This window comes from Schistocerca serialis, chromosome 9 (genome assembly GCF_023864345.2).
Source record: "Schistocerca serialis cubense isolate TAMUIC-IGC-003099 chromosome 9, iqSchSeri2.2, whole genome shotgun sequence".
NCBI classification, from domain to species: domain Eukaryota; kingdom Metazoa; phylum Arthropoda; class Insecta; order Orthoptera; family Acrididae; genus Schistocerca; species Schistocerca serialis.
In genome coordinates, this window is record NC_064646.1 from 258706971 (window position 1) to 258728738 (window position 21768).

At 40.2% G+C, this 21768-nt stretch overlaps 1 protein-coding gene across 1 annotated transcript in view; it reads right to left on the reverse strand.

Annotated features, from left to right (window-relative positions):
- Positions 1-1408: 1408 nt before the first annotated feature.
- Positions 1409-21768, reverse strand: part of LOC126418955 (checkpoint protein HUS1-like) — a 39349-nt gene continuing 18989 nt past the window's right edge. The window contains exon 6 of the mRNA XM_050085998.1: positions 1409-6427. Within this exon, the coding sequence (XP_049941955.1) occupies positions 6237-6427 (191 nt within the window). The 3' untranslated portion in view covers positions 1409-6236. The remainder of the gene's footprint in view (positions 6428-21768) is intronic.

Consider the following 21768-nt stretch of genomic DNA (forward strand, 5'->3'; position numbering starts at 1 on the left):
AGGAAAGGGAGGAAACTGATGATATTGCCAGCATCGGGACTTTAATGCGGAATCACCGGCAATGAATGAAAATATGTGCCAGACCAGGACTCAAACCCAGCATCTCCTACCTAACAGGCAGTCGCGCATCCACTGTGCCATCACGAGACAGTGTTTATCGCAAATGCATTGACTGTCTTGGCACACTACCCAACTAACCCCCATTACCACCTATCTGCAGTCTCTGTTCATGTCCTCCATGCTTGCTAATTTCTAGATTCCTGCCAAAGGTCAAATGATATTGTGCATCTACACTGAACATCATGCCCATTGAGGAGAATCAATTATTAAGACTGCATGGTGTCTATTCTTCTGGACATGTGCACAAACTGACCTCTTGATTATGCCCTGTTTTCAAGGGGGTTCATATTGGTGCTAACCTGTTTGGTAACATGAAGTCGAAATGTGGCTGAAAATGGTCTCCAAGTAGCCAAACATAACCATTTCCAGTCGATGATCGCTTCAGTTCGACCAGAGGATCCGGTACATTTCATGTCGACACCACTCACACCACTATGGAGCCATCACCACCTTGCACAGCGCCTTGTTGATAACTTAGATACATGGCTTCTTCGTGTAGTCTGCACCACATTCCAACAGCAAGATCAGGACACACCTGACCAGGTCATGGTTTTCCAGTCATTTGGGGTGCAACCAATACGTTCACAAGCCAAGGAGAGGCACTACTGATGATCTGCTGTTAGCAAAGGCACTCCCTTCAGTCATCTGCTGACATAGCCCATTAACACCAAATTTCGCTACGCTCCTTAATGGATACATTTGTCATACGTCCCACATTTATTTCTGTGGTTATTTCTCACAAAGTTGCTTGTCTGCCAGCACTGATAATTCTATGCAAACACTGCTGCTCTCGGTTTTTAAGTGAAGGCCATTGGCCACTGTGTTGTGTGTTGTGAGAGGTAATGCCTGAAATTTGGTATTCTCAGCGCACTTGACATAGTGGATCCATGTATTGAGTTTCCTAACATTTACTGAAATGGAATGTTCTCTGCTCCTAGCTCCAACTACGATTCCACCTTAAAAGTCTGTTGATTCCCATTGTGCGACCATAATCACGTCGGACACCTTTTCACAAGAAACACCTGGGTGCAAATGACAGCACTGTCAACGCACTGGCCATTTATACTTTGTGTACGTTATACTACCACCATCTATATATGTGCATATGGCTATCCCATGACCTTTGTCACCTCAGTGTGTGAGAGAGAAACTGCAAGCAAATGAATTCTTTTTTTTTTTTTTGCGCACTGGACATAATTACAGCGGCATATCATTAGTTCAGTATATATTTCATATCCTTATAGAATATATATTTTGTAAGAAATAAAAATTAGGTGATCACTCAAAATTTGAGCTTTTATGTAAGCAAAGCATTTACTTTTGATGGAAGTAGTTTGAATATACACACATAAAAAAATACGATTACTCTTACTTTTTACTCAATAGAATGCTCATCTTGATCAAAGAAAAGATAAATGCATAAGTTGTTTATGAATAACAGGAACATGTTTTATATAACTTCTACAAAGTATTAAAGCAACAGTCGATACATTTTGTTTAACATTTTTAATTTATTTTACCTTTTTGTGAAGGAAATTGTATTTCCTAGAGCTATATGATAACTCTGTATCATTTTCTATATTTTTACAACATCCCACTGTTACAAGTCACAAATCAACAAGTTTTTAATAAAACCTGCATTAAATGTTGAGAGCTTCAGATTTGCTATAAATACTGTTTACTTTTAAGTAACTCTCAAAGGATAATTATGTAGAAGAAAAATGTTCCATATGTTACAAGGCCCTTTATATATGCTCATTCAATTTCTAGAAGGTTCACCGCTTCCTGTTTTTACGGGAACCTAGGAAGGCACTGATCGCATATGCATTATGAGGTAATGCTCTCGATAGATATGCAACAAACTTAACATACAGGTGACATGGGTACAACCGTAACTGACCAAAGGTGGTGATGATGATAAATGTTCATAATAGAGGGTGTCTCACCTAACTATGCCATCTCAAATATCTCTGGAACAACAACAGATATTCAAAAACGGTTTTCACCAGCATGAACGTACGGCAGGGGCTTGGGAAACCAAATACTAGGCGAAATTTTAAAATGTACACAAATACTATTTATAACACAAACATGTGTATTTTTAAATGGACACCCCCTATTATTTCATATGCAATCAATAGCATGAAAAATCACAAAAATAATGGCGTTGGTTGCATTGCAATATGTCAATTACATCCCGAGAAATTGTGACGCAAAGTTGACACTTGAAACAATTGAAGCGCACAGCTTGCGCATGTCCTGAGACTCTAGTGCGCACCTCATGCTGCCTGTGTCAGGGGCTCACACAATGGGAAGGTATGCACAAACCACAAAAATAAACCAGTAACACATTCAATGCAAAGTTACATCTTTCAAGGTGGAAATGTATGTTTACTCTAGTGAAATGACAACTAGAGTTACAATTAGTGATAACATACTTGAATTCACTTTGCTAAACACACTGACTAGTGCCTTGTCGTCCACAGAAGTATTGTTGTGCATTACATCCCGCATAGAAAATACATCCACATCTTCACCAATGAAATTGTGTCACATCAACATATGTTCAAAGTGACCCCCGTTTGCATCAATACACACACATTTGCAGATGGGTAACAAGATTGTGTTGCACAGATTGTACAGTTTCCAAAGATATTGCCGCACATGCCACGGTAATAGGATGTTGCATATCCTCTACTGTTGTTGGGGGTTCTTGATACACTCTGTCTCTCACTGCGCCCCATAGAAAGAAGTCTAATGGCGTCAAGTCGGGGGACCGTGCTGGTCATCGCACAGTATCTCCCTGCCCCATCCACCCTATTTGGAAATGTCTCATCAAGAACATCTCTGGCAATTTTTGCATTGTGTGCGGGACATCCATAGTGTTGGAACCACATTGATAGATGAGTTTGCAATCCTAGATCCTTCATGAGTAGTGCTAGTGTGTGTTGAAGAAATGATGCATATCCCTGTCCATTCAATGTTCCACGGTAAAAATAGAGACCTACAATACAGTTAGCAATGATACTGCAGCAAACATTGACACTTTACTGTCATTGATGAACAACTTGGCAAATCCAGTGGGGATTTTGCACGGACCAGCAGTGCATGTTCCGCAGATTCACATTACCGTGATTTGTAAATGAAGCCTCGTCCATAAACAACGTATTGCTCACGAATACTGGATTACCTTGCAACTGCTGAAGTGCAAAATGACAGAATGCAACGTGGGATTCAAAGTCATTCCCACACAGTTCTTGGCACAGTGAGATATGGAACGGATGAAACTGATGCCGATGCAAGATTCTGCACACACTACTGTGGCTTATTCTTACACCTCGTGCAATTTCTTGTACACCCACCTGAGGATTGTGCGCTACAGCAGCCAGAACAGCAGTTTCTCTCCCATTGCCAGTTGCTGGCGTTGTACGTCGACGTTTTGTGGGAGCCCAGTTTCCTGTTTCCGTGAGTGTCTTCCAGATGTTGCCAATGGTTCGACTTGATGGACACCGCCAATCTGGGTAGCATACAGTGTCACAGCTGCGGTTGTTATTTCTGTGACATTTGCCGTAAATTACTGATGTGGCAATGTATGTGAATTACATTACAGTATGAGAGCAGTTCAGCAGACCAGATTAGGAGGCACTTGTACACTGAAGGTAGAGCATGCCGTGGTGATATTGGTAAGTTTACGGCAGGATACAGGTGCCACTGCAGGCAACCCCTGCTCTGAGTACAGTACTACATGTGATGCATTACGTCAGAAACTGTGACACCATTGCTATCCTTTACAAGCCACACATTTCAGAACTTATGAGGTTTAGAAATGTGAAACCAAGTGTGTTACCACTAATTGTACCTCTAGTTGTCATTTCGCAACGGTAAACATTACGCGCAGGACATCCATCATTTTGATACCGCATTATTTGAAACATTATAAGAGGTGGACTGGCTCAAGTAAGGTACAGCTCAAGAAAGAGTTAAACTATCCCCCTTTAGCAGTGCCATCAATGAAATATGGGTCAATGATGTGTTGTCATACAATACCACACCATACATTAACACTCCACTGCTGTAGTACGTCAACTAAATCACGATTACTGGCAGCGTGAGGTGCATGCTTGAGTCTCAGGACGTGCGCTAGCTGTGCGCTTCATTTATTTCAAGCATCAACTTCGCTTGGCAATTTTTCTGGACATGACTGATGTATTGCAGTCCAACCAAGGCCATTATTTTTGTGATTTTTCATGCTATTGATTGCATACGAAATAATAGGGGGTGTCCATTTAAAAATACACAAGTCTGTGTTGAAAATAGTATTTGTTTAAATTTTAAAATTTTGCATAGTACACTACTGGCCATTAAAATTGCTACACCACCAAGATGACATGCTACCAACAGATGCAAAATTTAACCGACAGGAAGAAGATGCTGTGATATGCAAATGATTAGCTTTTCAGAGCATTCACACAAGGTTGGTGCCAGTGGCGACACCTACAATGTGCTGACATGAGGAAAGTTTCCAACTGATTTCTCATATACAAACAGCAGTTGACCGGCGTTGCCTGGTGAAATGTTGTTGTGATGCCTCGTGTAAGGAGGAGAAATGCGTACCATCATGTTTCCGACTCTGATAAAGATCGGATTGTAGCCTATCGCGATTGTGGTTTATCGTATCGGGACATTGCTGCTCGCGTTGGTCGAGATCCAATGACTGTTAGCAGATTATGAAATCGGTGGGTTCAGGAGGGTAATACGCAACGCCATGCTGGATCCCAACGGCCACGTATCACTAGCAGTCGAGACGACAGGCATCTTATCCGCATGGCTGTAATGGATCGTGCAGCCACGTCTCGATCCCGGAGTCAACATATGGGGACGTTTGCAAGACAACAACCATCTGCACCAACAGTTTGACGACATTTACAGCAGCATGGACTATCAGCTCGGAGACTATGGCTGCGGTTACCCTAGACGCTGCATCACAGACAGGAGGGCCTGTGACGGTGTACTCAGCGACGAAGAACCTGGGTGCACAAATGGCAAAATGTCATTTTTTCGGATGAATCCATGTTCTGTTTACAGCATCATGATGGATGTATCCGTGTTTGGCGACATCGCAGTGAATGCACATTGTAAGCGAGTATTCATCATCGCCATACTAGTGTATCATCCGGCATGATGGTATGGGGTGCCACTGGTTACTCGTCTCGGTCACCTCTTGTTCGCACTGACTGTGAACAGTGGACATTACATTTCAGATGTGTTACATTTCAGCAGGATAATGCACAACCGCATGTTGCAGGTCCTATATTGGCCTTTCTGGATACAGAAAATGTTCGAATGATGCCCTGGCCAGCACATTCTCCAGATCTCTCACCAATTGAAAACGTCTGATCAATGGTGGCCGAGCAACTGGGTCGTCACAATACGCCAATCACTCAATCACTACTCTTGATAAACTGTGGTATCGTGTTGAAGCTGCATGGGCAGCTGTACCCGTACATGCCATCCAAGCCCTGTTTGACTCAATGCCCAGGCTTATCAAGGCCACTATTACGACCAAAGGTGGTTGTTCTGGGTACTGATTTCTCAGGATCTATGCACCCAAATTTTGTGAAAATATAATCACATGTCAGTTCTAGTACAATATATTTGTCCAATGAAGACCCATTTATCATCTGCATTTTTCTTGGTGTAGCAATTTTAATGACCATTTTTGAATATCTATTGTTGTTTCAGAGATATTTGAGGTGGCAGAGTTAGGTGAGACACCCTGTACAGTGCACTTTATTTGTAACTTAGCTTGGAATTAACAGAATCCAATATGTGTATTCCTGAAGTTGTTGACTCTCTACTCAATGAGCACAATAACCACAGACTTAGCAAGACAACACATTTAATACAGATAATACAGAATCAATAATAAATTACTAAGAAGCTATACATATCAGAAAAAAGGGAATCGAAAGATATTGCAACATTTTCACATATCAGCAAGTTACTATCCCACAGTAGTCCATCAACCATAATCATGGCTCTGATAAATGTGTGATCCAACAGCTCTCTCTCTCCCCAACACTACTTCAGGAAGGAAGAAGGGTTACTGCCATATCTCAGCTGTCAAAATGTGACAAGAAATAATGCAAAGTCACATCCTCATGTATGACTAAGAGGTGCAACAAGCGACCATCAGCTATATCACACTGCATTTTGTTTGGGTGCAACTGTTCACTAGCCAGAACTTGTACAAATTTTCGGACGTCCACTCTCACGGATCGAATCTTTTCTGGATCAGGCAATGCGTCTGGAACAAAGAGAGTAATTACATGTAATTCTGTAAAAGAAAAACTCATTGAAATTATGAAAGCCTGAAAAAAAATTAAACCTTCATTGTCAGGTGAATAAAATAGATATTATTTTAAGCTAACACTGAGGATTATGTCACTATAAATGGAGTGTTATAGGAGCTGGGGGAACAAGGTGGCATCCTGTTTAATAGACTACCCTGTTATTCACTTCAAGTAATTCATGGAAATCACAGCATACCCACATAAGAATGGCTGGTTGAGGATTTGGATATTGCTCCTCCTCAATAAGAGTCTACACAACTTGTGATAGTCTTGCATGGAATACAAATCATGGAAAAAGTAAAGGTAACTCAGCTTACATTCGAGTGGTTGACACTCTTGCAAACAAGAATGAAGTCATTCCTAAGAATTTGTACAATATCCAGAGTTAACAGACTAAAAAGGAAACACACACATACAAATGCATAACTACATTGTATCAGCACTACTGTTTTACACCATCACACCACTCTTGCCAGTAAATGGAAAGTCACCTAAACTAGTAGTCAAGCTGATCATCAACAACTGTGAAATGGAATTCCAATCAGACACAGGAACTACGATACTTACCAACACAATGACACTTTATGGCTCTGGTAACCACAGTGGATCCCACTAGGGGTCAAATCAAAGTTAAAATTAAGCTATATCACATAGTTTAAACCATAAGGTGTGGATCCTAGTGATATGCGATACAATACATCACAATAAAAGACACATGATGTGATGCTTATCTGTTTGCAATGGATCACATTCTGCTTGCACCACTTGTTTGCCTCTTCCCCTTACATTGCTACGTATGTTAGTAGATGCAATGTAAAGATGCAATTAATTCCAGGCAGCAGTTGACTGTAGGAAGTAATCTGAAACAGTTGTGACGCACATGGTGTTGAATATGGAAAAAACTGAATATTGTGCAGCGATTAAATTCTTCATAAAAGAAGAATTAATCAATTTTCACCATGAAGAAATGGGCAGCCAAGTTTAAACATGATCATGAAAGCATACAACATGATCCAAGCGAAGGATGTCTGAAAAGTGAAAAAGTGCAAGCACAGCAGAAATCATCGACAAGTGCATGATATGATTTTGGAAGGTCAGCATATAAAGGTGTGTGAAATTGCTAAGAATACCAGAAAGCTTTGCGCAAGATGGGTGACATGTTCTCACTGTGGATTACAAATGCATTCATGACACTTTCCAAAAAGTGTTTGATGTGATGATCTTTTCTTTTTTTTTTTTAAAAAAAGAAAGAAAAAAAAGGGGGCAGAAGTGACTTTTTGCATCAATATGTGACAGTGGATGAAACATGAATTCACCACTACACACTCCAGTCCAGCAATCTATGTAGTGGACATAAGCTGGTTATTCAGTTCCATAGAAAAGAAGGACAGTCCCACCGATGGGAAAGATGTTGGCGTCAGAGTTTTGGGTTGTGAAACGAATTTTGTTGGTTGACTATCTTGAAAAAGGTACAACTGTAACTAGACAATACTACTGTCATCTTCTCATGAAACTGGACACAAGCATTTACGAAAAAGAGATCCAGCTAAAAGAACAAAATAGTCATATACCTCAGGACACTGCATCCATACAAAAAAGTGTCTTGAGAATGGGGAACCCAAGGGATGTGCATTATGAAATGCTGGAACATCCACTCTATTCCGCAGATTTGGCTCCCTCAGTCTCAAAACTGAAGAAATTACTCGCTGGTCAGCACTTTTCCTCCAATCAAGAAGCCACAGCCGCTATAGTGGGTACTTTGCAGCTCTTCTGGAGAAATGCTACAGAGAAGGGATAATGGCATTGGATCACCACTGGATGAAATGTATTAATATTGCAGAAGTTTATACGGAAAAATAAAACTTCTTTGAAAGCATAAATTGTCATTAACACTATTGGGCTGAGCACTTTTCAGACCACCCTCATAATGTGTCTTATCTTTATTTAAAGCTCAGAAAACTGGAAAACTGTAATTACTTGGAGCACCTGTACAGTGCTATAAATATCGAACATAGTTTCATTGTGGTTTCTCATAAACTCTCTCAATGCAAACAGAAATTCCATGAATAACTCCAGATAGCTTACACTTCTTGAAGCAACTAGTGTCAGCTACTCTGACAAAACAAGACATAAATTTTCAACTTACTGAGAAACTGCTCATTACAATAAGGTAAATTTGAGCAAGTATTTCAGTGTCCTTAAAAATGACACTATCAAAAGCTTATTTTTAAGAAGACCACATAACATGGCACTTAATACCATGTGGTAGGTAAAAAAGTAATGGTTGCAAGTTAATTAATCTACAATAGTATTTCTACAAAATTTCAGTTTCACAAAGCAATACACATTTCAGCTTGAGGTGTATTCAGAAGAAACAATGCTGGATTTGAAGTTACCATCGATGGAGCAGCAGTGGGCACACACTTAAGCTTGTATCGGCAGTGTACGAAAAAGACAAACGCGAGAGAGCTTTTTAGACTGAAAGAGGCATGGCTCTCCTTTCAGTGTTAAAATAAATATAAATATGACATATTTATAAGGAATGTCCAGACTCACTGCTGCATGATATTCATTTTCATTTCCTTCCACTTGTACTAAATATGTGTTTAGGCTACATTGCCATTATCGAACAAACACACAAAAATTAATAGCATCTACAACTGCTATAAACACAGACTGCTCCTGTTGCTGCTGCTGGTACTACTACTACTACAGCTGCTACTGCTACTAGTACTGCATACAGCAACCACAGACATGTTGTTGTTGTGGTCTTCAGTCCTGAGACTGGTTTGATGCAGCTCTCCATGCTACTCTATCCTGTGCAAGCTTCTTCATCTCACAGTACCTACTGCAACCTACATCCTTTTGAATCTGCTTAGTGTATTCATCTCTTGGTCTCCCTCTACGATTTTTACCCTCCATGCTGCCCTCCAATGCTAAATTTGTGATCCCTTGATGCCTCAAAACATGTCCTACCAACCGATCCCTTCTTCTAGTCAAGTTGTGCCACAAACTTCTCTTCTCCCCAATCCTATTCAATACCTCCTCTTTAGTTACGTGATCTACCCACCTTATCTTCAGCATTCTTCTGTAGCACCACATTTCGAAAGCTTCTATTCTCTTCTTGTCCAAACTAGTTATCGTCCATGTTTCACTTCCATACATGGCTACACTCCATACAAATACTTTCAGAAACGACTTCCTGACACTTAAATCTATACTCGATATTAACAAATTTCTCTTCTTCAGAAACGATTTCCTTGCCATTGCCAGTCTACATTTTATATCCTCTCCACTTCGACCATCATCAGTTATTTTACTCCCTAAATAGCAAAACTCCTTTATTACTTTAAGTGTCTCATTTCCTAATCTAATTCCCTCAGCATCACCCGATTTAATTTGACTACATTCCATTATCCTCGTTTTGCTTTTGTTGATGTTCATCTTATACCCTCCTTTCAAGACACTGTCCATTCCGTTCAACGGCTCTTCCAGGTCCTTTGCTGTCTCTGACAGAATCACAATGTCATCGGCGAACCTCAAAGTTTTTACTTCTTCTCCATGAATTTTAATACCTACTCCGAATTTTTCTTTTGTTTCCTTTACTGCTTGCTCAATATACAGATTGAATAGCATCGGGGAGAGGCTACAACCCTGTCTCACTCCTTTCCCAACCACTGCTTCCCTTTCATGCCCCTCGACTCTTGTAACTGCCATCTGATTTCTGTACAAATTGTAAATAGCCTTTCGCTCCCTGTATTTTACCCCTGCCACCTTCAGAATTTGAAAGAGAGTATTCCAGTCAACATTGTCAAAAGCTTTCTCTAAGTGTACAAATGCTAGAAACGTAGGTTTGCCTTTTCTTAATCTTTCTTCAAAGATAAGTCGTAAGGTTAGTATTGCCTCACGTGTTCCAACATTTCTACGGAATCCAAACTGATCTTCCCCGAGGTCCGCTTCTACCAGTTTTTCCATTCGTCTGTAAAGAATTTGCGTTAGTATTTTGCAGCTGTGACTTATTAAACTGATATTTCGGTAATTTTCACATCTGTCAACACCTGCTTTCTTTGGGATTGGAATTATTATATTCTTCTTGAAGTCTGAGGGTATTTCGCCTGTCTCATACATCTTGCTCACCAGATGGTAGAGTTTTGTCAGGACTGGCTCTCCCAAGGCCATCAGTAGTTCTAATGGAATGTTGTCTACTCCCGGGGCCTTGTTTCGACTCAGGTCTTTCAGTGCTCTGTCAAACTCTTCACGCAGTATCATATCTCCCATTTCGTCTTCATCTACATCCTCTTCCATTTCCATAATATTGTCCTCAAGTACATCGCCCTTGTATAAACCCTCTATGTACTCCTTCCACCTTTCTGCCTTCCCTTCTTTGCTTAGAACTGGGTTACCATCTGAGCTCTTGATATTCATACAAGTGGTTCTCTTCTCTCCAAAGGTCTCTTTAATTTTGCTGTAGGCAGTATCTATCTTACCCCTAGTGAGACAAGCCTCTACATCCTTACATTTGTCCTCTAGCCATCCCTGCTTAGCCATTTTGCACTTCCTGTCGATCTCATTTTTGAGACGTTTGTATTCCTTTTTGCCTGTTTCATTTACTGCATTTTTATATTTTCTCCTTTCATCAATTAAATTCAATATTTCTTCTGTTACCCAAGGATTTCTATTAGCCCTCGCCTTTTTACCTACTTGATCGTCTGCTGCCTTCACTACTTCATCTCTCAGAGCTACCCATTCTTCTTCTACTGTATTTCTTTCCCCCATTCCTGTCAATTGTTCCCTTATGCTCTCCCTGAAACTCTCTACAACCTCTGGTTCTTTCAGTTTATCCAGGTCCCATCTCCTTAGATTCCCACCTTTTTGCAGTTTCTTCAGTTTCAATCTGCAGTTCATAACCAATAGATTGTGGTCAGAATCCACATCTGCCCCTGGAAATGTCTTACAATTTAAAACCTGGTTCCTAAATGTCTTATCATTATATAATCTATCTGATACCTTTTAGTATCTCCAAGATTCTTCCAGGTATACAACCTTCTTTTATGATTCTTGAACCAAGTGTTAGCTACGATTAAGCTATGCTCTGTGCAAAATTCTACAAGGCGGCTTCCTCTTTCATTTCTTCCCCCCAATCCACATTCACCTACTATGTTTCCTTCTCTCCCTTTTCCTACTGACGAATTCCAGTCACCCATGACTATTAAATTTTCGTCTCCCTTCACTACCTGAATAATTTCTTTTATCTCGTCATAAATTTCATCTATTTCTTCATCATCTGCAGAGCTAGTTGGCATATAAACTTGTACTACTGTAGTAGGCATGGGCTTTGTGTCTATCTTGGCCACAATAATGTGTTCACTATGCTGTTTGTAGTAGCTAACCCGCACTCCTATTTTTTTATTCATTATTAAACCTACTCCTGCATTACCCCTATTTGATTTTGTATTTATAATCCTGTAATCACCTGACCAAAAGTCTTGTTCCTCCTGCCACCAAACTTCACTAATTCCCACTATATCTAACTTTAACCTATCCATTTCACTTTTTAAATTTTCTAACCTACCTGCCCGATTAAGGGATCTGACATTCCACGCTCCGATCCGTAGAACGCCAGTTTTCTTTCTTCTGATAACGACGTCCTCTTGAGTAGTCCCCGCCCGGAGATCCGAATGGGGGACTATTTTACCTCCGGAATATTTTACCCAAGAGGACGCCATCATCATTTAATCATACAGTAAAGCTGCATGTCCTCGGGAAAAATTACGGCTGTAGTTTCCCCTTGCTTTCAGCCGTTCGCAGTACCAGCACAGCAAGGCCGTTTTGGTTAATGTTACAAGGCCAGATCAGTTAATCATCCAGACTGTTGCCCCTGCAACTACTGAAAAGGCTGCTGCCCCTCTTCAGGAACCACATGTTTGTCTGGCCTCTCAACAGATACCCCTCCGTTGTGGTTGCACCTACGGTACGGCCATCTGTATCGCTGAGGCACGCAAGCCTCCCCACCAACGGCAAGGTCCATGGTTCATGGGGGGACCACAGACATATACACAACTAAACTAAATAATGTATATATCATCTGTGTAACAGTGCTTATACCGGATGTTTCACAATGTTTTGTCAATTCAAAATTTAAATAATATGCAAACTAGTTGCAAAACAAAGCTGAACACTTTCACAAGGTACAACATTTACCCACGTTTACTTATAAACACTATATTGGAACAATGATGACCGTTCACAGCTATACAACACTAGAGGCATTTCACTCAGCTTTTGAACACATCTTTCATAACTGCTGGAGGGATTCTGGAAATCTCATTGCGAATTCTATCTATTTAACTGCTGATAGCTTCTTGACCAGCCATTTGAGAAAGTTCTGGTAACAAATGGTGAGAGTTTGCCTGTAAACTGCTACACACATGTTCAATGTTCTCTGGAGTTCAGACGGTTTTCCAAAGGCTGGTTGATTTTGATTCCATGCACTGGTAGTTGCATGGAAGTTTCTCATTCTCTTCAACATTGTTCCCCGAGCAGGAATTGGATATCACAGTTGAATCTTGAAATGCTTACGAAAGACATGCTGCAAATGCACGATAGATTTGTCGTAGTGGAAACAGCACTCCATCACGAAGTTGCTTTAACCAATATGACATGATTACTCCCCTGTATATGGTATGAAACTTAACACTTTGTGCTACCAATAGATGGTGCCACCATTGCCGTATCTTGTTTTTTGAGCATATTATTCAAATTTTAGAATGTCAAAACGTTGTGAAACACACTGTACTACGTAAACATTCAACATCGTAGCTCCAAAACAGTCAAGTTATTGTCATAAAAAAATTAATTACAACCTTAATTCAACAAATACGGAGCAGTCAAAATACTGTTGCCAACAATTTTATACGTATGTCAATCCATCTAGACAATATACATGTAAGTAGCAATCCATGTTCCACGTCCTATTGTAACACAAATATGTATAATGAAAATAATGTAACTGACATTGTGCTGCAGGTCGCCTGATAACAACAGTTTAGCTGAAACAGATACATACTGAAAATGGAGAGAAATAAAAATTAATATAACCCTCCATTGACACTGGACACTCCTTATAAATGTTATTTGCTGACTTATACTATGCTGCAAGCCCTATGGAATATAAACAAGTCAGATATATTAGCTATATTTGGTATGCAGTGATGTACGGCCTAAAATGCATCAGCTGTAAAATAGCTAGTAATTACACTTTTCACAGCTGTTGTTATTGTCGTTGTTGTGGTCTTCAGTCCTGAGACTGGTTTGATGCAGCTCTCCATGCTTCTCCATCCTGTGCACGCTGCTTCATCTCCCAGTACGTACTGCAGCCAACATCCTTCTGAATCTGCTTAATGTATTCATCTCTTGGTCACCCTCTAAGGTTTTTACCCTCCACGCTGCCCTCCAATACTAAATTGGTGACCCCTTGATGCCTCAGAACATGTCCTACCAACCCATCCCTTCTTCTAATCAAGTTGTGCCACAAACTCCTCTTCTCCCCAATTCTATTCAATACCTCCTCATTAGTTATGTGATCTAACCACCTACTCTTCAGCATTCTTCTGTAGCACCACATTTCAAAAGCTTCTATTCTCTACTTGTCCAAACTATTTATTGTCCATGTTTCACTTTCATACATGGCTGCACTCCATAAAAATACTTTCAGAAATGACTTCCTGACACTTAAATCTATACTCGATATTAACAAATTTCTCTTCTTCAGAAACGCTTTCCTTGCCATTGCCAGTCTACATTTTTTATCCACCCTATTTCGACCATCATCAGTTATTTTGCTCCCCAAATAGCAAAACTCCTTTACTGCTTTAAGTGTCTCAGTTCGTAATCTAATTCCCTCAGCATCACCCGACTTAATTTGACAACATTCCATTATCCTCGTTTTGCTTTTGTTGATGTTCATCTTATACCCTCCTTTCAAGACACTGTCCATTCCGTTCAACGGCTCTTCCAGGTCCTTTGCTGTCTCTGACAGAATCACAATGTCATCGGCGAACCTCAAAATTTTTATTTCTTCTCCATGTAATTTAATACCTACTCCAAATTTTTCTTTTGTTTCCTTTACTGCTTGCTCAATATACAGAATGAATAACATCCGGGAGAGGCTACAACCCTGTCTCACTCTCTTCCCAGCCATTGCTTCCCTTTCATGTCCCTCAACTCTTGTACCTGCCATCTGGTTTCTGTACAAATTGTGAATAGCCTTTCGCTCCCTGTATTTTACCTCTGCCACCTTCAGAATTTGAAACAGAGTATTCCAATCAACATTGTCAAAAGCTTTCTCAAAGTCTACAAATGCTAGAAATGTATGTTGGCCTTTCCTTAATGTGTCTTCTAAGATAAGTCGTAGGATCAGTATTGCGTCATGTGTTCCAACATTTCTATGGACTCCAAAACTGATTTTCCCTGAGGTTGGCTTCTACCAGTTTTTCAATTCATCTGTAAAAAAATTTGTGTCAGTATTTTGCAGCCGTGACTTATTAAACTGATAGTTCGGTAATTTTCACATCTGTCAACACCTCCTTTCTTTGGGATTGGAATTATTATATTCTTCTTGAAGTCTGACGGTATTTCGCCAGTCTCATACATCTTGCTTATCAGATGGAAAAGTTTTGTCAGGCTATCAGTAGTTCTAATGGAATCTTGTCTACTCCCGGGGCCTTGTTTGGACTTAGGTCTTTCACTGCTCTGTCAAACTCTTCACGCAGTATCATATCTCCCATTTCATCTTTATCTATGTCCTCTTCCATTTCCATAATATTGTCCTCAAGCACATCACCCTTGTATAGATCCTCTGTATACTCCTTCCACCTTTCTGCTTTCTCTTCTTTGCTTAGAACTGGGTATCCATTTGAGCTCTTGATATTCATGCAAGTGGTTCTCTTTTCTCCAAAGGTCTCCTTAATTTTCCTGTAGGCCGTATCTACTTACCCCCAGTGATATATGCCTCAAATCCTTACACTTGCCCTCTAGCCTTCCGTGCTTAGCCATTCTGCACTTCCTGTTGATCTAATTTTTTAGATGTTTGTATTCATTTTTGCCTGCTTCATTTACTGCATTTTTATGTTTTCTCCTTTCATCAATTAAATTCAATATTTCTTCTGTTACCCAAGGACTTCTATTAGCCCTCATCTTTTTACATACTTGATCCTCTGCTACCTTCACTATTTCGTCTCTCAAAGCTTCCCCCGTTCTTGTCAATCGTTCCCTAATGCACTCTGTGAAACTCTACAACCTCTGGTTCTTTTATTTATCCAGGTCCCATCTCCTTAAATTCCCACCTTTTTGCAGTTTCTTCAGTTTTAATATACGGTTCATAACCAATAGATTGTGGTCGAAGTCCACATCTGCCCCTGGAAATGTCTTACAATTTAAAACCTGGTTCCTAAATCTCTGTCTTATCATTACATAATCTATCTGAAACCTTCCAGTGTCTCCATGTATACAACCTTCTTTCACGATTCTTGAACCAAGTGTTAGGCTGCGTTCACACTGCCGGCCGGGCCGGGCTGACGCGTACTGGCTCGGCTCGTGCCTAGCCAGCTCAGGCCGACGAGTAGTGCATTCACATTGCGCGCCGCGCCGAGCCGGGACGGCGAAATGGGGGAAAATCCACTTCTCCGATTTTCATGTTTTAAAAATTCTTAGCGGTATATAAGACTTCGCCACATCGTTTTATGAACTTATTTTTTCCTTAAAAGCGTTACTTACGTCGTGAAAAAAGAAAAAGTCTACTTTTCGTTTCGCGTGATTTCTTAGTTTCGTAACGCTTCCCAACCGATTTTGAAGAAAGTATGCGGCTAAAGAATCTGATTTTTGTACACGTGGTAGTGCAACATCTTAGCTTCGTATTGAATCATTTATCTTTCCATATTTCTTAACAGTCATTGTGAAATGATGCTATTTGTCAACGTTGTGCACTTGATTTACAAATCTTGTAGTGAAAAAGTTATGTAGCGGGTAGCTTACTGTTAGATCAGTTTTAGACCATACATTGTTGGGAATGAAATGTAGCTAAGAGTACCAAAAAGTTTTTGAAATGATAATGATACTGATATCTGTCTCTGGTCTCAAGTAATGCGAGCTATTCAGTGGCGTCAATGCCGCGTCCGCAAGCCACGGAGTTCGCGCGGTTACAGCTTGGTTTAGTGCAGTCATATAATGCAGGACAGAAAAAAACTAATTACTAGTGATCAGCGCAGACCTAGTGCCGGTCCCTCTTATTTTTTTAATGGTATCATTCTCTAGATAAATCCAAATGTATAAGAATTTTTCCCTCGGCTACTGGACAATCATCTGCTATGCTTTTATAATTGGCCACACGTTGCATCACAAAAGACAAACAATTATTTGTCATCAACATCCTACAATTAGTATGATGTACATTTCGTATTTCGAACTAAAAGATAACTGAAGCGCAATTCTGTAGTCTCGTTGTCTACTTTGACAGAAAAAATAATGGAGAGTTAATGAAACTACTGTAGATCGGCACAAATGTGCGTTTCAGTGTTCTTCATTGTTTTTTTTTCTTCCTTGGCGGGCTGCGCTGCACTGTCAAAGTAATCCCCACTCTTTGGCTAAATGGCTGGCGGGAGGCCAAATAAATAAATTTAAAAAGATTTCCACCCTTCGACAGCTGACAAGCAAGTCAGTAGAAAACGCAGCTGCAGTCAACAGTTGCTCGCCTTTAGCTGGTCTGTGCTGTCGTGTAGAACAATGTCTTCACTCTTTTATTGGTATTGTTTTGACTCTGCAGTAACTCGTCGAGTTTTGAAGTACAGAAGAACTAGGAGGTTAAGGATTCATCCCATGAATAGCGACAGACATTTAGGAGAGTTTTTTTCTTTATATGAAGAACTTAAAAACTATCCTTAAAAAATTTTATTCAAATTACAGAACGAATCATAATACATTTCAGTATGTGCTGCAGAACATTCAAGACAAAATTTCTAAACAGAACACAAATTTTCGCAGAAGTATAACAGCAGAAGAAAAATTGTGTATAACGATAAGGTAAGATTCGTTAGTACACACTTTTTGGCTCGCAGTAGAACTTTGTACAGCATTCACTACCTCCAGTTAATTGTAGTCATGCTTTTGTATTTTAAATTTCACAAACGCTTACCCTTACCTCTGAGGGGAAGAGAGTTTATGGGACTCCTGAGAATCATTAGGAAGTAATTAGCTTCGTCATTTTGGGTAATGTCTTGCTGTGCCTTCAACGAAGAATCGCAGAAATACTCCTTCAGAATTTTGTAACTTTTTTCTTCATAATGCAGCGCTTGGCAGTGGTGATGGTTCATCATGTGGAGCCACTGATGACCTCACAGAATTCTTTTCATTACCTTGTAAGATAGGCAGATTGATAGGCGAAGAGTTTTGAGATAATGCCCTTTGACTCAGTGGTTCTATTTCCACTGATAAGGAACTGCCACAGCATGACTTTACAATGCATTATCATCTGACAGGGACACATTTCCGTCCCTCAGTGACACTCATATCTGTCTCCGTTTACAAGTAAATGCGAACTATTCAGTGGCGGCAATGCCGCGATCGCTGGCAAGCTATTGTTGTAAATGCATGTAAATACGCTAGATTAAATAAATGAAATAAAAGTAATTTCGCATGTATCATTATAATAAACGTAATTTTTCCTCACTGATTGTGAAATGTGAGGTAACATCTTAAAATAAAAGACGTGTGCAGTCACACTTGTGAAGAAAGCAGAAGGGAGGCGTGTGATGTGTGTACTGCAGAAGCTGTAGTGCTGCTCCACAGGCTCGCGCCTGCGGTGGGCTCGCGCCGGCAATATTAAACACTCGGAATGTCGTCGGCTCGGCTCCGGGAGGCTCACGCCGTGTCGGCGCGGCCCGGCCGCCAGTGTGAACACCGCAATTCAAAACCATGTGTTTGATATCGAAGCGGGCGGCGGCCCGGCCAGGCTCGGCTCGGCCCGGCCGGCAGTGTGAAAGCAGCCATAAGGCTGCCGCCGCCCGCTTCGATATCAAACACATGGTTTTGAATTGCGGTGTTCACACTGGCGGCCGGGCCGCGCCGACACGGCGTGAGCCTCCCGGAGCCGAGCCGGCGACATCCGGAGTGTTTAATATTGCCGGCGCGAGCCGACCGCAGGCGCGAGCCTGTGGAGCAGCACTACAGCTTCTGCAGTACACGCATCACACGTCTCCCTTCTGCTTTCTTCACAAGTGTGACTGCACACGTCTTTTATTTTAAGATGTTACCTCACATTTCACAATCAGTCAGGAAAAATTACGTTTATTATGATGATACACGCGAAATTACTTTTATTTCATTTATTTAATCTACCGTATTTACATGCATTTACAACAATAGCTTCCCAGCGATCGCGGCATTGCCGCCACTGAATAGTTCGCATTTACTTGTAAACGGAGACAGATATGAGTGTCACTGAGGGACGGAAATGTGTCCCTACCAGACGATAATGCATTGTAAAGTCATGCTGTGGCTGTTCCTTATCAGTGGAGATAGAACCACTAAGTCAAAGGGCATTATCTCAAAACTCTTCGCCTATCAATCTGTCTATATTACAAGGTAATGAAAAGAATTCTGTGAGGTCATCAGTGGCTCCACATGATGAACCATCACCACTGCCAAGCGCTGCATCATGAAGAAAAAAGAAGAAAAAAGTTGGAAAATTCTGAAAGAGTATTTCTGCGATTCTTCGTTGAAGGTACAGCAAGACATTACCCAAAATGACGAAGCTCATTACTTCCTAATGATTCTCAGGAGTCCCATAAACTCTCTTCCCCTCAGAGGTTAGCGTTTGTGAAATTTAAAATACAAAAGCATGACTACAATTAACTGGAGGTAGTGAATGCTGTACAAAGTTCTATTGCAAACCAAAAAGTGTGTACTAACGAATCTCACCTTATCGTTATACACAATTTTTCTTCTGCTGTTATACTTCTGCGAAAATTTGTGTTCTGTTTAGAAATTTTGTCTTGAATGTTCTGCAGCACATACTGAAATGTATTACGATTCATTCTGTAATTTGAATAAAATTTTTCAGGATAGTTTTTAAGTTCTTCATATAAAGAAAAAAACTCTCCTAAATGTCTGTCGCTGTTCATAGGATGAATCCATAACCTCCTAGTTCTTCTGTGCTTCAAAACTCGACGAGTTACTGCAGAGTCAAAACAATACTAATAAAAGAGTGAAGACATTGTTCTACACGACAGCACAGACTAGCTAAAGGCGAGCAACTGTTGACTGCAGCTGCGTTTTCTACTGACTTGCTTGTCAGCTGTCGAAGGGTGGAGATCTTTTTAAATTTATTTATTTGGCCTCCCTCCAGCCATTTAGCCAAAGAGTGGGGATTACCTTGACAGTGCAGCGCAGCCCGCCAAGGAAGAAAAAAAAAAAAAAAAAAAAACAATGAAGAACAATGAAACACACATCTGTGTCGATCTACAGTAGTTTCATTAACTCTCCATTATTTTTTCTGTCAAAGTAGACAACGAGACTACAGAATTGCGCTTCAGTTATCTTTTAGTTCGAAATATGGAATGTACATCATACTAATTGTAGGATGTTGATGACAAATAATTGTTTGTCTTTTGTGATGCAACGTGTGGCCAATTATAAAAGCATAGCAGATGAATTGTCCAGTAGCCGAGGGAAAAATTCTTATACATTTGGATTTATCTAGAGAATGAGACCATTAAAATAATAAGAGGGACCGGCACTAAGGCTGCGCTGATCACTAGTAATTAGTTTTTTTCTGTCCTGCATTATATGACTACACTAAACCAAGCTGTAACCGCGCGAACTCCGTGGCTTGCGGACGCGGCACTGACGCCACTGAATAGCTCGCATTACTTGAGACCAGAGACAGATATCAGTATCATTATCATTTCAAAAACTTTTTGGTACTTTTAGCTACATTTCATTCCCAACAATGTATGGTCTAAAACGTATCTAACAGTAAGCTAACCGCTACATAACTTTTTCACTACAACATTTGTAAATCAAGTGCACAACGTTGACAAATAGCATCATTTCACAATGACTGTTAAGAAATATGGAAAGATAAATGATTCAATACGAAGCTAAGATGTTGCACTACCACGTGTACAAAAATCAGATTCTTTAGCCGCATACTTTCTTCAAAATCGGTTGGGAAGCGTTACGAAACTAAGAAATCACGCGAAACGAAAAGTAGACTTTTTCTTTTTTCACGACGTAAGTAACGCTTTTAAGGAAAAAATAAGTTCATAAAACGATGTGGCGAAGTCTTATATACAGCTAAGAATTTTTAAAACATGAAAATCGGGGAAGTGGACTTTCCCCCATTTCGCCGTCCCGGCTCGGCGCGGCGCGCAATGTGAATGCACTACTCGTCGGCCTAAGCTGGCTAGGCACGAGCCGAGCCAGTACGCGTCAGCCCGGCTCGGCCCGGCCGGCAGTGTGAACGCAGCCTTAGCCTATGATTAAGTTATGCTCTGTGGAAAATTCTACCAGGTGGCTTCCTCTTTCATTCCTTACCCCCATTTTATGTGTGTAATTGATTTTCTAATTTATTTTGACTATGCCTAGTTAATATCTTTCATTATAGAGTGAAATCAATAATTGTTTCATTACTTAAATTATATTGTTTGTACTAATTATACACATTTGGAAGATGAAATACTAGTAATCTTAAAGTATCTATTTAGCTCTTTTTGTCAACATGGTAGCAAAGCCAGCCTTCAATTAATTCCAAAGTAATTAACAGTTTTGTCAAAAGTTTTGTTTACGTAACTATATACGTTAATTTCATGATTTAAACAAATAATTCAGCTTAACCCCTGTAGTAAAAGAGACTGTTAAAAAGAACCAATTTTTTTATGTAGTCAGTTAATTGTGTGAAGTAAGTTTTAATTGTAATTTCTGTTAATTTTACTTCGAACAATGTGTAAGTTCAGTACCTATTATTGTGAGGATATATAAGGGCCCAGTTTTTGATCACAAGACACTCAGTCCACAGCTGAGTTTCAGGCAAGGAACCAGTGTTGGTCAGAATGGCAACAATGCATTAACTTAACAGTGTAATAAGTGTTACATAATTAGGTCATGTGTTAAAACAGTGACAGTGTCTGCTCCATATGTACCTTTCTATTCTTCAAGAACTTAGTGGTTAGGCTTTTACTGCTCGCAGATGTTCAACAGTAAACTATTTTAGCAGTATGTGGATGGCTCGCCTGCTAACTAT